The 18,214-nt window shown below is 39.6% G+C and overlaps 4 protein-coding genes across 4 annotated transcripts; all 4 read left to right on the top strand.

The window, feature by feature from the left end:
• Positions 1 to 3,880: 3,880 nt before the first annotated feature.
• Positions 3,881 to 4,498, top strand: LOC135218843 (circumsporozoite protein-like). Its single transcript, XM_064255291.1, has one exon. The coding sequence runs from the start codon at positions 3,881 to 3,883 to the stop codon at positions 4,496 to 4,498; it is 618 nt and encodes a 205-aa protein (XP_064111361.1).
• A 695-nt stretch (positions 4,499 to 5,193) lies between these two features.
• On the top strand, positions 5,194 to 5,838 carry LOC135218844 (circumsporozoite protein-like). Its single transcript, XM_064255292.1, has one exon. The coding sequence runs from the start codon at positions 5,194 to 5,196 to the stop codon at positions 5,836 to 5,838; it is 645 nt and encodes a 214-aa protein (XP_064111362.1).
• A 1,162-nt stretch (positions 5,839 to 7,000) lies between these two features.
• LOC135218845 (circumsporozoite protein-like) lies at positions 7,001 to 7,474 on the top strand. Its single transcript, XM_064255293.1, has one exon. The coding sequence runs from the start codon at positions 7,001 to 7,003 to the stop codon at positions 7,472 to 7,474; it is 474 nt and encodes a 157-aa protein (XP_064111363.1).
• A 1,569-nt stretch (positions 7,475 to 9,043) lies between these two features.
• Positions 9,044 to 9,511, top strand: LOC135218846 (circumsporozoite protein-like). The gene has a single exon (XM_064255294.1). The coding sequence runs from the start codon at positions 9,044 to 9,046 to the stop codon at positions 9,509 to 9,511; it is 468 nt and encodes a 155-aa protein (XP_064111364.1).
• The last annotated feature ends 8,703 nt before the right edge of the window (positions 9,512 to 18,214 follow it).

Raw genomic sequence — 18,214 nt, forward strand, 5'->3', positions numbered from 1 at the left:
TTAATAAAGCCTTCATTTATTTCAACAGTGTCATCACACAAATCTATGCTATCCTTATGCAAAATATTAGTACAATGTTCTTCCAGAACTCTAACAGCAGCTCTATCAAGTTCCTCATCTTCAAGAGTACAATCACTACTAATGCAAACATTGGAACTGCTTCCCACAAGGTCACCTTGTCCCCGTGCATCACTGCACGACACCATTGAATATCCCAAACCATCCAACGATAATTCAGTCCCAGGATCCCCAACTTCAACATTAGAACGCAAGCTCATTAGCTTATTTGCATGAACAGAAAGATAAGGTAAATTATTAAACATCCTCTCCATATCCCCTGTTAGCATGACTCCCAGCCCTGTTTGGAGATACACAGAAGGATCACAAAAACCAAACCTAACAGTCTTTGCCATGATACAACGAGCAGCATTGGCTCACAAAACAAAATCAATATTCATTATTTCTTCAGAGTTATCAATGAGTTCTTCATCAGCTAATATATACCCAGCATTAATAAAACTATTTACAATCTTACTTAAACCTGGATATTTCAAATTAATGTTTATTTCTGGGATGCACATAGCTTGAACTGTGTGAAAATCATCACCAAATTTAATATTTACTTCAATCAGCTTAACTTGATAAGTCTTTGGGCCATTAAATAAAATTATGATCAATTCAAGGTTTTCTTTAAGAACTTTAAATTTCTGACCCCTTAAACAATGAGCTGAAATAAAAGTAGCCTGACTCCCGCTATCATTAAGCCCTCTAAAGCGTTTACCATTACTAAATTTACAGGAAAATGTAGGCAAAATAGAATTAACACCACCATCACAGTGTAAAAATATCAGGCTATTCAGTGTGTGCTTTGAGTTATCACTTGAAACAGCAGAACTGGTTGTAGGTTTTGATTCCCCTTAACATCGGAGGGACACAAGAAGACAAAATGCCAACCGTTACAGAGAAAACAACGTCTTGCAAATTTAAATTTACATGAAGACTTATCATGAGCAAGACTTGCGCATTTCACACATCCTTTCAACAAATTTAATTTGTTAATTTTGTCTTTAGCACTTTGATACTTAGAACATTTATTTATAGGATGCTTTTCTTTACCTTTAACATCGCTGCAAACTGTACAAATTTCAAATGGATTATTTTCCTCAAATAAGGTTACTTTACTGGCCAAATTGATTACATTTGATTTCTTGTGCAATTTTGGAGATGAAACTTTAACATCGGCTCCACTTTGCCTAGCCTTATATGACTGCCTTGCACATTCATATCGTTCATTAGCATCAAAAAATCTAGTAATAATTTCATCAAGACCAGGGTGTGTAGGATTAGTTACTTGTATCAGCTGATTTTTTAAAGTCTCATTCAAACCTTTCAAGAAAAAATACTGCATCACGTCATCAACAGTTATTTTCAAAGTTTTAAATGCCTCTTGAACTTTCCTGATGTTGCTAATGTACTGAAATGGTTCCGAATCATAACTTAATGAATGTCATGGTAGACATCTGTGAAATAACATTAAACTTCTGAGTTATGGTGGAAGCAAATGCTGATCGTAAAAGGGCTGTAGCACAAGAGTAAGTTTGTTTATCAGCTTCTAAAGAATCAATTAAAAAGCAAGCTTTACCCGATATTTGCTGCTTCAATAGTAGCAATTTATCATAATCCGTGTATAAAAACTTACTATCAGTTTCCTCAATTGTCTTAAAAACAACTCTAAACTTTCACCTTCTGTACTACAAAACACAGGCAATGGTGCTGTCGGACTCCTTAGCAAACTGCGCGAAACCTCAACCAAATTACGGGTGTCTGTGGCAACTGGAGCTTTCAAGATACACAACATCTCAATTATTTAGTCCTTATACTCCTGAATGTTATCATATTCTCTTTCCAGAACAGACTCCTCTTCAGTATGTGACCAAGACAACGACACAATCTTGTTATCTAACACCAGCAATTCATCACGAAACCCTTTAAACTTTAAAATTAACGCCGCCTTTTGAGAAGAAGAAAAATCAGCAAAGTCACGTATACTATTATAAGACTTAGTTACTTGAGCCCTAATAACGCCTCTATTAGCTTTCAAAAAACTAAATTCTTTAGCCATTTCAGGTGGTGATAAATAAGTACACTAAACAATAATATGCAAAATAATGTAAAATTAGTAAAAGAAATTAAGAGCAACAAAACCCCCAGCTCTGCGACTAAGATCCACCTATGAATTATGCTAACCTAAAAATACTAATCTCAAGTCCCTGTTCGGGCGCCATGTCGAAAATAATGAATGCGGAAGGCGGACATGGCACACAGGGCTAATAAACAACAACAATAAAAATATTAATATTTATTTACAAAATGTATAATGATCTTCAATGTTTAAATAAGACCCTAGCACCAATGTCACTAGAATAGATCCACTAAGGTTTTTAGTTGTGGGAGGATCTACTCCCCCAGCCTATTCCGACCAGCTCTACAAAATCTGTGAAATAACAAAAATAACGAAATATAACCCTTGCAAGCAAAGCAACGGTAAACACGGGTAAAAAGTAAAATTAAATTGTGAAAATCACACCTCAAACTAAAATGCGGAAATCACACCCTGAATACGCGATTACATGCCAACAAGAAAATACATTAATATAATTAAACATCTTTTAACGATTAAAGTAAGGCTAAAAAATATGATGATATACCTATTCAAACAATTACAAAGTTAAACAAGGTACTACCATAACGAACATAACCTTAAAACAAAAATAATATTAAGTGGATAAACTTAAAACCCACGTAAATATATAAGAATATATAGCCTTAATTATTAAATAGGATATGAGATTTGGATAATTACTTCAAATAATTAAAGAAATTTTGACCTCCAAACCTAAATCGCTAAATATGCCACAAACATAAAAGGACTTACGGGGTTTAAGAGGCTATATCCTTAAGTAGTCTATACAGTAGTCTTCTGTCCAAAGAGTGGGGGTAATAATAACGGTTCCCATAAGGGCGAAGACACATAATCCACGATGTTGATAAGGAAGTAAATCGTTGTCGCAGAGCGGGACGAAGAAATTAAATCACTCCATGGCTGGTTATAAAATCCTTGATAAATTCTCCATTACAAAATAATACAGCCAAATTATGTAAAATGATGAAGATCAGCTAATATAAGTCCATGGCCAATAACTGCTCCACACTTTATATAATGAGAGTTGTTAAACGACTGCCTATCCTCATCAAGTTTTCCTCAAGGTAAATACTCTGCTGATTTTTCTCCAAGGATCTTCAAACTGGAAGATAAAGTAAAACTGGACAGCAGAGCCATCTATTGACAAACAACCTCTAGACTCCCTTGCCTTCTAATGTTTTTTTTAAATAAATAGCAAAAGAGGCTAGAGGCAAAATAATAATACATTAAATATATATAAAGGCAATAATAAATTTAAAATCATGGAATGAAATATATTGTCAATAAATGGGCCGCTAACCAAACAAAAACTGGAAATAATAGGAGGAAATGCCGCTACCAACAAAAACTGGAATGATTAGAGGAAATGCTTCTACCAACAAAACTGGAATGAATAGAGGTAATACCGCTACCAATAAAACTGGAATGATTAGAAGAAATGCTGCTTCTAACAAAACTGGAATGATTAATGGAAATACTGCTACCAACAAAACTGGAATGACTGGAGGAAATCCCGCTACCAACAAAACTGGAATGATTGGAGGAAATGCAGCTACCAACAAAACTGGAATAATTAGAGGAAAGCCGCTACCATCAAAACTGGAATGATTAGAGGAAATGCAGCTACCAACAAAACTGGAATGATTAAGAGGAAATACCATTACCAACAAAACTGGAATGACTGGAGGAAATGCCGCTACCAACAAAACTGGAATGATTAGAGAAAATACCGCTACCATCCGAACTGGAATGATTAGAGGAAATGCTGCTACCAACAAAACTGGAATGACTAGAGGAAATGCTGCTACCAACAAAACTGGAATGATTAGAAGAAATGCTGCTACCAACAAAACTGGAATGACTAGAGGAAATGCCACTACCAACAAAACTGGAATGATTAGAGGAAATGCTGCTACCAACAAAACTGGAATGACTAGAGGAAATGCCGCTACCAACAAAACTGGAATGATTAGAGGAAATGCTGCTACCAACAAAACTATAATGATTAGAGGAAATGCTGCTACCAACAAAACTGGAATGACTAGAGGAAATGCTGCTACCAACAAAACTGGAATGATTAGAGGAAATGCCGCTACCAACAAAACTATAATGATTAGAGGAAATGCTGCTACCAACAAAACTGGAATGATTAGAGGAAATGCTACTACCTACAAAACTGGAATGATTAGAGGAAATGCCGCTACCAACAAAACTGGAATGACTAGAGGAGATGCCATTACCAACAAAACTACAGAGATGACGTTACCAACAAAAATGGAATCACTGGAGAACTGACCAACAAAACTGGAATGACTAGAAGAGAGGCTGTAACCAACAAAACTGAAATGACAGGAGATGTCGCAACCAACAAAAGTGGAATAACTACAGGAAAGTCACTACCACCAAAACTGGAATGACTAGAGGAGATGCCAATTCAAACAGAACTGGAATGACTAGAGGAGATGCCACCACCAACAGAACTGGAATGATTAGAGGAGATGCCGCCACCAACAGAACAGGAATGACTAGAGGAGATGCCGCCACCAACAGAACTGGAATGAAAAGAGGAAATATCGCAACCAACAAAACTGGAATGACTAGAGATGCCGCTACCAACAAAACTGGAATGACTAGAGGAGCCGCTACCAACAAAACTGGAATGACTAGAGGAGCCGCTACCAACAAAACTGGAATGACTAGAGGAGATGCCGCTACCAACAAAACTGGAATGACTACAGGAGATGCCACCACCAACAGAACTGGAATGACTAGAGGTGATGCCGCCACCAACAGAACTGGAATGACTAGAGGAGATCCCGCCCCCAACAGAACTGGAATGACATGAGGAAATGTCGCAACCAACAAAACTGGAATGATTAGAGGGAATATTGCAACCAATAAAACGGGAGTGATTAGAGATGTTGAAACCAACCAAACTGGAATGACTAGAGGAGATGCCGCTACCATCAAAACTGGAATGACTAGAGGAGATGCCAATACCAACAAGCTGGAATACTAGAGGAGATGCCGCTACCGACAAAACTGGGATGACTCGAGGAGATGCCACTACCAACAGAACTGGAATGATTAGAGGAAATGCCACTACCAACAAAACTGGAATGATTAGAGGAAATGCTGCTACCAACAAAACTGGAATGTTTAGAGGAAATGCCGCTATCAACAAAATTGGAATGACTAGAGGAGATGTCGCTACCAACAAAACTGGAATGATTAGAAGAAATGCCACTACCAACAAAACTGGAATGATTAGAGGAAATGCCGCTACCAACAAAACTGGAATGATTAGAAGAAATGCCACTACCAACAAAACTGGAATGATTAGAAGAAATGCCACTACCAACAAAACTGGAATGATTAGAAGAAATGCCACTACCAACAAAACTGGAATGATCAGAGGAAATGCCGCTACCAACAGAACAGGAATGATTAGAAGAAATGCCACTACAGACAAAACTGGAATGATTAGAAGAAATGCCACTACCAACAAAACTGGAATGATCAGAGGAAATGCCGCTACCAACAAAACTGGAATGATTAGAGGAAATGCCACTACCAACAAAACTGGAATGATTAGAGGAAATGCTGCTACCAACAAAACTGGAATGATTAGATAAAATGCTTCTACCAACAAAACTGGAATGATTAGAGGAAATGCCGATACCAACAATACTGGAATGATTAGAGGAAATGCTGCTAACAACAAAACTGGAATGATTAGAGGAAATGCTGCTACCAACAAAACTGGAATGATTAGAGGAAATGCTGCTACCAACAAAACTGGAATGATTAGAGGAAATGCCACTACCAACAAAACTGGAATGAATAGAGGAAATCCCGCTACCAAACAAACAGGAATGATTAGAGGAAATGCTGCTAACAACAAAACTGGAATGATTAGAGGAAATGCCGCTACCAACAAAACTGGAATGATTAGAGGAAATGCTGCTAACAACAAAACTGGAATGATTAGAGGAAATGCCGCTACCAACAAAACTGGAATGATTAGAGGAAATGCCGCTACCAACAAAACTGGAATGATTAGAGGAAATGCCACTACCAACAAAACTGGAATGAATAGAGGAAATCCCGCTACCAACAAAACAGGAATGATTAGAGGAAATGCTGCTAACAACAAAACTGGAATGATTAGAGGAAATGCTGCTAACAACAAAACTGGAATGATTGGACGAAATGCTGCTAACAACAAAACTGGAATGATTAGAGGAAATGCTGCTACCAACAAAACTGGAATGATTAGAGGAAATGCCACTACCAACAAAACTGGAATGATAGAGGAAATGCCGCTACCAACAAAACTGGAATGATTAGAGGAAATGCTGCTAACAACAAAACTGGAATGATTAGAGGAAATGCCGCTACCAACAAAACTGGAATGATTAGAGGAAATGCTGCTACCAACAAAACTGGAATGATAAGAGGAAATGCTGCTACCAACAAAACTGGAATGATTAGAGGAAATGCTGCTACCAACAAAACTGGAATGATTAGAGGAAATGCTGCTACCAACAAAACTGGAATGATTAGAGGAAATGTTGCTACCAACAAAACTGGAATGATTAGAGGAAATGCCGCTACCACAAACTATAATGATTAGAGGAAATGCTGCTACCACATAACTGGAATGATTAGAGGACATGCTGCTACTACAAAACGGAATGATTAGAGGAAATGTACTAACAAAAATGGAATGATTAGATGCTCTACTAACAAAAACTGCAATGATTAGAGGAAAAAGCTGCTACCAATAAAACTGGAATGATTAGAGGAAATGCCACTACCAACAAAACTGGAATGATTAGAGGAAATGCTGCTACCAACAAAACTGGAATGATTAGAGGAAATGCCACTACCAACAAAACTAGAATGATTAGAGGAAATGCTGCTACCAACAAAACTGGAATGATTAGAGGAAATGCCACTACCAACAAAACTGGAATGATTAGAGGAAATGCTGCTACTAACAAAACTGGAATGATTAGAGGAAATGCTGCTACCAATAAAACTGGAATGATTAGAGGAAATGCCGCTACCAACAAAACTGGAATGATTAGAGGAAATGCTGCTACCAACAAAACTGGAATGATTAGAGGGAAGGCCACTACCAACAAAACTGGAATGACTGAAGGAAATGTCGCTACCAACAAAACTGGAATTACTGGAGGAGATGCCGCTACCAACAAAACTGGAATGAGTGGAAGGAAACGCCGCTACCAACAAAAACTGGAATGATTGGAGGAAATGCTACTACCAACAAAACTGGAATGAATAGAGGAAATCCCGCTACCAAACAAACAGGAATGATTAGAGGAAATGCTGCTAACAACAAAACTGGAATGATTAGAGGAAATGCCGCTACCAACAAAACTGGAATGATTGGACGAAATGCTGCTATGAACGGAACTGGAATGATAAGAGGAAATGCTGCTAACAACAAAACTGGAATGATTAGGGAAAGGAAAAATGCTGCTACCAACAAAACTGGAATGATTAGAGGAAACATCCCGCTAACCAACAAAAAACTGCGAATGACTTAGAGGGAAATGCCGCTACCAACAAAATGGGGAATGACTGGAGGAAATGCTGCTACCAATAGAAAACGGGAATGATTAGAGGAAATGTCGCTAATAACAAAAACTGGAATGCATTACGAGGCCAAATGCTGTGCTACCAACAAAACTGGAATGATTAGAGGAAATGCTGCTACCAACAATTCTGGAATGACTAGATGAAATGCTGCTACCAACAAAACTGTAATGATTAGAGGAAATACTGCTACTAACAAAACTGGAATGATTAGAGGAAAAAGCTGCTACCAATAAAACAGGAATGATTAGAGGAAATGCTGATACCAACAAAACTGGAATGATTAGAGGAAATGCTGCTACCAACAAAACTGGAATGATTAGAGGGAAGGCCACTATCAACAAAACTGGAATGACTGAAGGAAATGTCGCTACCAACAAAACTGGAATGATTGGAGGAGATGCCGCTACCAACAAAACTGGAATGACTGGAGGAAACGCCGCTACCAACAAAACTGGAATGATTGGAGGAAATGCTGCTACCAACAAAACTGGAATGATTAGAGGAAATGCTGCTACCAACAAAACTGGAATAATTAGAGGAAATGCTGCTACCAACAAAACTGGAATGATTAAAGGAAATGTTGCTACCATCAAACTGGAATGATTAGAGGAAATGCTCCTTCCAACAAAACTGGGATGAATAGAGGAAATGTTGCTACCAACAAAACTGGAATGATTAGAGGAAATGTTGCTAACAAAAAAAACTGGAATGATTAGAGTAAATGCTGCTATTAACGAAACTGGAATGATAAGAGGAAATGCAGCTAACAACAATAATGGAATAACTGGAGGAAATGCCGATATCAACAAAACTGGAATGATTAGTGGAAATGCTGCTACCAACAATACTGGAAAGACTGGAGGAAATCCTGCTACCAACAAAACTGGAATGACTGGAGGAACTGCCGCTACCAACAAAACTGGAATGATTAGAGGAAATGCCAGTACCATCAAAACTGGAATGATAAGAGGAAATGCCGCTATCAACAAAAATGGAATAACTGGAGGAAATGCTGCTACCAACAAAACTGGAATGATTAGAGGAAAAGCTGCTACCAACAAAACTGGAATGATTAGAGGAAATGCTGCTACCAATAAAACTGTAATGATTAGAGGAAATGCTGCTACCAACAAAACTGGAATGATTAGAGGAAATGCTGCTACCAACAAAACTGAAATGATTAGAGGAAATGCTGCTACCAATAAAACTGAAATGATTAGAGGAAATGCTGCTACCAACAAAACTGAAATGATTAGAGGAAATGCTGCTACCAACAAAACTGGAAGGATTAGAGGAAATGCTGCTACCAACAAAACTGGAATGATTAGAGGAAATGCTGCTACCAACAAAACTGGAATGATTAGAGGAAATGCCGCTACCAACAAAACTGGAATGACTGGAGGAAATGCCGCTACCAACAAAACTGGAATGACTGGAGGAAATGCTGCTACCAACAAAACTGGAATGATTAGAGGAAATGCTGCTACCAACAAAACTGGAATGATTAGAGGAAATGCTGCTACCAACAAAACTGGAATGATTAGAGGAAATGCCACTACCAACAAAACTGGAATGACTAGAGGAACTGCCGCTACCAACAATACTGGAATGACTGGAGGAAATGCTGCTATCAACAAAACTGGAAGGATTAGAGGAAATGCTGCTACCAATCAAAACTGATAATGATTAGAGGAAATGAACTGCTACAAACTAAAACTGAAATGATTAGAGGAAATGCTGCTACCAACAAAACTGAAATGATTTAGAGGTAAATGCTGCTACCAACAAAACTGGAAGGATTAAGGATTAAGGAAATGCTGCCTACCCAAAACTGGAATTATTAGAGGAAATGCTGCTACCAACAAAACTGGAATGATTATACGGAAATGCGGCTACCAACAAAAATGGAATGACTGGAGGTCTGCCCGTACCAACAAAACTGGAATGACTGGAGAAATGCTGCTTACCCCAAACAAAACGTGGGAAATGATTAGAGGAAATGCTGCTACCAACAAAACTGGAATGATTAAGAGGAAATGCTGCTACCAACAAAAACGGAATGATTAAGGGAAATGGCCACTACCAACAAAACTGGAATGACTAGAGGAACTGCCGCTACCAACAATACTGGAATGACTGGAGGAAATGCTGCTATCAACAAAACTGGAAGGATTAGAGGAAATGCTGCTACCAACAAAACTGGAATGATTAGAGGAAATACTGCTACCAACAAAACTGGAATGATTAGAGGAAATCCCGCTACCAACAAAACTGAAATGACTGGAGGAACTGCCGCTACCAACAAAACTGGAATGACTGGAGGAACTGCCGCTACCAACAGAACTGGAATGATTAGAGGAAATGGCCGCTACAACAAAACTGGAAGATTAGGAGGGAAAATGGCTGTACCAATAAACAGGAATGATTAGAGGAAATGCAGCTACCAACAAAACTGGAATTAATAGAGGAAATACTGCTACCAACAAAACTGGAATGATTAGAGCAAATACTGCTACCAACAAAACTGGAATGATTAGAGCAAATACTGCTACCAACAAAACTGGAATGATTAGAGGAAATACTGCTACCAACAAAACTGGAATGATTAGAGCAAATACTGCTACCAACAAAACTGGAATGATTAGAGGAAATCCCACTACCAACAAAACTGGAATGAATAGAGGATATGCTGCTACCACAAAAACTGGAATGATTAGAAGAAATGCCGCTACCAACAAAACTGGAAAGATTAGAGGAACTGCCGCTACCAACAAAACTGGAATGACTAGAGGAAATGCCGCTACCATCAAAACTGGAATGACTGAAGGAAATGCTGCTACCAATAAAACTGGAACGATTAGAGGAAATTTGCTACCAACAAAACTGGAATGACTGGAGGAAATGCTGCTACCAGCAAAACTGGAATGATTAGAGGAAATGTTGCTACCAACAAAACTGGAATGACTGGAGGAAATGCCGCTACTAGCAAAACTGGAATGATTAGAGGAAATGTTGCTACCAACAAAACTGGAATGAAGGGAGGAAATGCTGCTACCAACAAAACTGGAATGATTAGAGGAAATGCCGCTACCAACAAAACTGGAATGATTATAGGAAATGCCGCTACCAAGAAACCTGGAATGATTAGAGGAAATGCCACTACCAACAAAACTGGAATGATTAGAGGAAATGCCACTACCAACAAAACTGGAATGATTAAGTCAAAATGCCGCTAGCAACAAAACTGGAATGATTAGAGAAAATCCCGCTACCAAAAAAACTGGAATGATTAGAGGAAATGCCACTACCAACAAAACTGGAATAATTAAGTCGAAATGCCGCTAGCAACAAAACTGGAATGAATAGAGGAAATGCCGCTACCAACAAAACTGGAATGACTGGAGGAAATGCTGAAACCAACAAAACTGGAATGATTAGAAGAAATGCCGCTACCAACAAAACTGGAATGATTAGAGGAAATGATGCTACCAACAAAACTGGAATGATTAGTTAGGAAATTCCGCTACCAACAAAACTGAAATGAATAGAGGAAATGGCCGCTAAACCAACAAAATTGGAAGTATTAGAGGAAATGCAGCTACCACAAAACTGGAATGATTAGAGGAAATGCCGCTACCAACAAAACAACTGGAAGATTAGAAGGAATGCCGGCTACCAACAAAACTGGAATGATTAGAGGAAATGCCGCTACCAACAAAACTGGAATGATTAGAGGAAATGCCGCTACCATCAAAACTGGAATATTAGAGGAAATGCTGCTACCAACATAACTGGAATGATTAGAGGAAATGCCGTTACCAACAAAATTGGAATGATAGAGGAAATGCGCTACCAACAAAACTGGGAATGATTAGAGAAATGTCGCTACCAACAAAACTGGAATGATAGGAGAAATGCGCTACCAACAAAAAGGAATGATTAGCGGGAAATGCAGTACCAACAAACACTGGAATGATTACGAGGAAATGCGCTACCACAAAATGGAATGATTAGAAGGAAATGCTGCTCCAACAAAAACGGATGATAGAGGACAATGCTGCTACAACAAAACTGGAATGATTAGGAAAGGAAATTGCGGGTTCTCAAAACGAAAACTGGAATGATTAGAGAAAAATGCTCCAACTAATTATTTAAACTGGAATATTAAGGATGGAAATGTTCGGTTGTTAAAGCCGAGAAAGAAATGGAAGAAACTGGAATAATTGAGAGGAAAGGCCCTTATAATATTATAATTAAGGATTAGAGGGAAAATGCCTGGCTTTCCTAATCAATTCCAGTTTGTTGGTACCAAACAAAAAATGCTGCTACCAAACAAAAACTGGGAAGAATTGGAGGAAATGGCTTGCCTAGCCAAAACAAATCTGGAATGATTAAGAGGAAATGCTGCTACCAACAAAACTGGAATTTGGATAGAGGAAATGCCTGGCTACCAACCAAAAACTTGGAATGATTAGAGGGTAAATGGCTTGGCTACCAACCAAACCTGGAATGATTAGAGGAAATGCTTGCTAACCAAAACGGAAAATGGAATGATTAGGAAGAAATGGCCGGCTACCCCAACCAAAACTGGAAGGATTAAGGGAGAGGAAAAATACCTGGTAACCCCAAACCAAAACTGGAATGATTAGAGGAAAGGCCTGCCTAACCAACAAAAAAACCTGGAATAATTAGGAAAGAAAATAACCCTGGCCTACCAACCAAAACTGGAAAAGGAATTAAGGAGGAAATGCCTTGCCCTACCAACAAAAGGAACCCTTAATGAATTAAGGAGGAAATGCCTGGCTAACCGAACCAAAAATGGAATGGATTAGGAAGGAAATGCCCCTGGCTACCCAACAAAAATGGGAAAGAATTAGAGGAAATCTGCTACCAACAAAATCTTGGAATGATTAGCAGGAAATGCTTGCTAGCAACAAAACTGGATGATAAGAGGGAAATGCTGCCTACTAACAAAACTTGAATGATTTAGAGAAATGCTGCTACCAACAAAAACTGGAATGATTTAGAGGAAATACTTGCTTACCAACAAAACTGGAATGATAAGAGAAATCTGCCTAGCAACAAAACTGGAATGATAAGAGGAAATGCTGCTACCAACAAAACTTGGAATGATTAGAGGGAAATGCTGCTACCCCAAGAAAACTGGAATTGATAAGAGGAAATGCGACTACCAACGATAACTGGAATGATTAGAGGGAAAGTTGCCGCTACCAAACAAACTGGAATGATTAAGAGAAAATACCGCTACCCCAACAAAAATTGAATGATTAGAGGAAATGCTGCTACCAAACAAAAAACGGGGAATGATAGAGGAAATGCTGCTTAGAACAAACGGGAATGATAAGTATGAAATGCCGCTTACCAAAAAACTTGAAAGATTAGAGGGAATGCAACTACCAACAAAACTGGAAATGATTTAGGAGAAATGCCGCTTACCAACAAAACTGGAATGATTAAAGAGGAATGCTGCTACCAACAAAACTGGAATGACTAAAGGACATGTCACTACCAACAAAACTGGAATGACTGGAGGAAATGCCGCTACCAACAAAACTGGAATGATTAGAGGAAATGCTGCTACCAACAAAACTGGAATGATTAGAGTAGATAAAGCTACCAACAAAACTGGAATGACTGGAGGAAATGCTGCTAACAAGAAAACTGGAATTACTGGAGGAAATGTTGCTACCAACACAACTGGAATGACCGGAGGAAATGCTGCTACCAAACAAAACTGCGATGATATTTAGAGAAATGCCGCCCACCAAAGAAAACTGGAATGATTAGAGGAAATGCTCCTACCAACAAAACTGGAATGATTAGAGGAAATGCCGCTACCAACAAAACTGGAATGATTAGAGGAAATGCTGCTACCAACAAACTGGAATGATACGAGAAATGTCTGCCTACCAAACAAAAACTGAATGATTAGAGGAAATGCCACTACCAAAAAAAACTGGAATGGTTAAGTCGAAATGGTGCTAGCAACAAAACTGGAATGATTAGAGGAAATGCCGCTACCAACAAAACTGGAATGACTAGAGGAAATGCTGCTACCAACAAAACTGGAATGATTAGAGGAAATTCCACTGCTAAAAAACTGGAATGATTAGAGGAAATGCCGCTACCAACATAACTGGAATTGAATTCGGCAGGAAATGCCGCTAGCAACCATCAACTGGTGAATGACTGGAGGAAAATTGCTGCGTATACCAACAAAACTGGGAAATGATTAAGGAAGGAATGCCTGCTAAACACAAAACTGGAATGATTAGAGGAAATGCTGCTACCAACAAAACTGGAATGATTAGAAGAAATGCTGCTTTCAACAATACTGGAATGACTAGAGGAAATGTTGCTACCAACAACTGGTAGGATAAAGGAAGGGACTTGTTGCTATGCAACAAACTGGAAAATGAGAAGAGGAAATGCTGTCTAACCACAAAACTGGATGATAACGTAAGGAAATGCTGCTACCACAAAACTGGAATGATTAGAGGAATGCTGCCGAACAAAACTGGAAATGATTCGAGTAATGGCTACCAACAATAACTGGAATGGACTTAGAGTAAATGCTGTTGCTGCTAAACCAACAACACTGGAATGATTAAGAGGAAATTGGCTGCTACCAATACCAAAACTGGAATGATTATGAAGGAAATGCTGCTACCAACAAAAACTGGAAATATTAGAGGAATTCCACTACCACAAAACTATAATGAATTGGAAAGGAAATGCCTGCTACCAAACAAAACACTGGGAATGCTTAAGGAGGAAATTCCGCTATCAACAAAACTGGAATGATTAGAGGAAATGCTGCTACCAACAAAACTGGAATGACCGGAGGATATGCTGCTACCAATAAAACTGGAATGATTAGAGGAAATGCTGCTACCAACAAAACTGGAATGATTAGAGGAAATGCCGCTACCAACATAAGTGGAATGACTAGAGGTGATGCCATTAGCAATAAAACTACAGAGATGCCGTTACCAACAAAAATGGAATCACTAGAGAAGATATTACCAACAAAACTGGAATGACTAGAAGAGATGGTGTTACCAACAAAACTGAAATGACAGGAGATGTCGCAACCAACAAAACTGGAATAACTAGAGGAAAGTCACTACCACCAAAACTGGAATGACTAGAGGATATGCCACCACCAACAGAACTGGAATGACTAGAGGAGATGCCGCCACCAACAGAACTGGAATGACTACAGGAGATGCCGCTACCTCTGCCCCCCCAGATGCTGAAGCCTTGCCGAGGATGGGGGGCTTAGGGTTCAGCAGCTGGGCCCTGATGCCTGGTGGGAACTACTTTCTCGCTGGGCCTTGGTGCCCAGCTGTTGATCCAACTGAAGAAGTCAGCTCTTTTCCTTTTACTAAAACTTTTCATCCTTCTGCTTCCTCCCCCTATAAGGTACAGATTTTATGTTGATGACTTTTGGATTGGTTTTGGACATGATTTAGACTTACTCATTGGATTTGGTGGAGGGTGAGGATGGTTGGCATGCAACCTCCCCATAGAAAACTCGGTACCACCGTGGTCGCGCGAGGGGCGGAAAGTTTATATGTCAAACGCTGCTCTTAGTGCTGGGTCTGATCTCGACGGACATCATGACACCTTAAGCACTGAGGGTGGGGTGTATATCTGGGTGGTACCCCTAGGGCAGCCCTGTATGGGATAACACTGTCCTCTAAATGTGGCTCCATGTGGGTGGGGCTACCTGGACGAATCATGAATCCTTCGTCTTATGGCGACATTAATTAGACCTTCGGTTGACGACTTAGGCAAGGATAAGGACAAGGAAAAACCTGGTAATTCCTCCATTGTAACTTTGGAGCCTTTTTCAAATGAGATCCCTGTTACAAACATGTGAAACCAGTCCCTTTAGACTGGAATTATGACACAATATTTAATGAATTTTGTGAATTTGGGAACATCAAAGAATTATGGAATAAACTTGGCAAAAATTATGGTTTTTTTGAATTCTGGATAATTTTCAACAATGAATCAGAAGCTCACAGAGCGTTTAGAGAATTTAGGTCGGATTCTATGAGTGTTGGACTTGTAGAGGCAGAAGAGGTTTTAGGTATCTTGACATTTATAAACCACCAAATGAAATAAAAGATGCTAGTAGAATAAGTAAAATTCCTCCAGATCACCAAGGATCCAGCTAAGTGGTTAATTATCACTACACATGGTGAGAGAGGCAACCTCTTCAAGGTGAAAAGGTTGGTAAGCCAGAAGATCGGCAACGTTGGGAGCCCAGAAGTAACTCGCTTTGGGCGTAATAGTTTTTTAGTCCATACCAAGACAGATGTTCAATCGATAATGCTCCTAAATTTGAAGCTTGATCCTGAGGGTATGGTAAAAGAGGTAAAACCTCACTATAATTTTAGTTACGCGAAGGGTGTCATCTTTAATGAAGATTTACATGAAATGGATGAGGAGGAAATTTTGGAAATGTGTCTAGACGTGGTTTGGAAGGTTTTTAAAGTGCCCCGCTCATCGATACTTATTTCAACATTTATAAATTCTTTCCTGCCATCTGAAATTATTCTTGACAGTGAAATCATGAAAGTTCGTCCTTTTAGACCGAGAGTGCTCCAGTGCTTTAAATGTTTTGGACACTCCTCTAATGTTTGTACTAGAAATAAACTCTGTGAATCGTGTGGCCAGCCTGAGCACGACGAATGTTCTGGACCGGTAATTTGCATAAACTGTAAGGGTGAACATCGAGCCCTTGATAAGAAATGTAGTGAATTCAAAAAGAACAAGAGGCATTACTAAAATCTATTGCTGAATACATCAGTGTGGGACAGGCCAAAAAGCTGCTGGGCAGGAAATCCTATTCGGATGCCTTGAAGGCACAACAATTGAGTAGTGCTTCTTCTAGTGCCCCTTCTGGTGGGGCTCCCCGGTGCCCCGCTGGTGGGGTTTTCCACACCCCCTCTAGTGGGGCACCCCGTGCCCCCCTGTTGGGGCTTCCCGTGCCCCCCCTGGTGGGGCCTCACGTGGCCCCCTGGTGGGGCTTCCCATGCCCCCCCTGGTGGGGTTTCCCATGTTGCAGAGACTCTGGTTAAGCCAGGGAGGGGACCCTGTTGATTCTAGGGTTCAAGCCAGATCTCAGTATGATGACTGCTCTGTGTCAGGGACATTGCCAGACATTGAGCCCTCACCTGATACTGACATTACAGTGCAACGTGGAGATGACGGTGAGGAGATGGAGGCCCTCCATATTCGTCAGAAGAGGTCCCTTTCTCCCTCTTCGCCTCATTCACGGTCATTCAGATATCAAAGGGAAAACAAAAGCAAAACTGAAAGGGCAAGTGAAGGTCCTTAATCAAAAAGATCTGTAACACCTAGATCTAGATCAAGTAGTACTGGTAAAGCTGATAAGATATCTCTCACCAGGACACAGATTCCTAAATTAGTAGAGAATTTTAAGATCCCTTCCTCTAAATAATGGCTCTCATGCAGTGGAACATCCGTGGCTTTATACCAAATAGAGAGCAAGTTCGGGTTCTGTTTAGGGAACATGATTTATCTGCGATGTGCCTACAAGAGACAAAGTTGGGAGAGCACACACCCAATGTGGGTTTTAATTATTCATTTCACAGGTCTTCACCCTTGATAGGTGTACGTGCTCAGGGAGGCACAGGCATCATAGTCCGCAAGTCTGTTAATCACAGGGTTGTTCAATTGAACACTGCGTTGCAGGCTTGTGCAGTCCAAATTTTTAATTATAAATGGATCACAATTTGTTCTCTCTACCTTGATCCATCATTAGAAAGTAGATTGCAGGATGCTCAGGGTAATCCCCGCCAGCTAGAATTAAACGACCTACAGACACTGATAGACCAGCTTCCTAAACCCTTCATTCTGATGGGGGATTTTAATGCCAAGCACACCGTCTGGGGAGAGCCAAACTGCGACCGGTGGGGTTAAATAATAGAACAGCTGCTTGACTTAAATGACATCACTTTAATGAATGATGGTTCCCCTACAAGACATGATGTTTTTCATAATACTGATTCAGCCATTAACCTCACTATCTGCTCTTCGTCTTTGAGGTTAGATTACCAGTGGGTAGTAGACCAGAATGATCATGGCAGTGATCATTGGCCCATTCACTTAAAGTTTGTGAAAAGTATTCCATCTCCATGTTTACCAAAATGGAAGGTAGGGGAGGCTGACTGGGGATTATTCAAAAAATCTACTGAAGTTGATCAAGAGAGAAAAGATTTTCAGAGCCCAACATCTGCTTATGAGTATTTAATCAGTATATTGCTGTGTGGTGCCATGCTGTCTATTCCTCGAACTTCTGGTAAGCCTCGGCGTCCTCTAGTACCT

The sequence above is a fragment of the Macrobrachium nipponense genome, chromosome 1 (genome assembly GCF_015104395.2).
Source record: "Macrobrachium nipponense isolate FS-2020 chromosome 1, ASM1510439v2, whole genome shotgun sequence".
Taxonomy (NCBI): Eukaryota; Metazoa; Arthropoda; class Malacostraca; order Decapoda; family Palaemonidae; genus Macrobrachium; species Macrobrachium nipponense.

What these genes read in the sequence shown, in the direction of transcription:
- LOC135218845 (XM_064255293.1), top strand. Translation starts at nt 7,001, where the DNA reads ATGATTAGAGGAAATGCCACTACCAACAAAACTGGAATGATTAGAGGA.
- LOC135218844 (XM_064255292.1), top strand. Translation starts at nt 5,194, where the DNA reads ATGCCAATACCAACAAGCTGGAATACTAGAGGAGATGCCGCTACCGAC.
- LOC135218843 (XM_064255291.1), top strand. Translation starts at nt 3,881, where the DNA reads ATGACTGGAGGAAATGCCGCTACCAACAAAACTGGAATGATTAGAGAA.
- LOC135218846 (XM_064255294.1), top strand. Translation starts at nt 9,044, where the DNA reads ATGATTAGAGGAAATGCTGCTACCAACAAAACTGAAATGATTAGAGGA.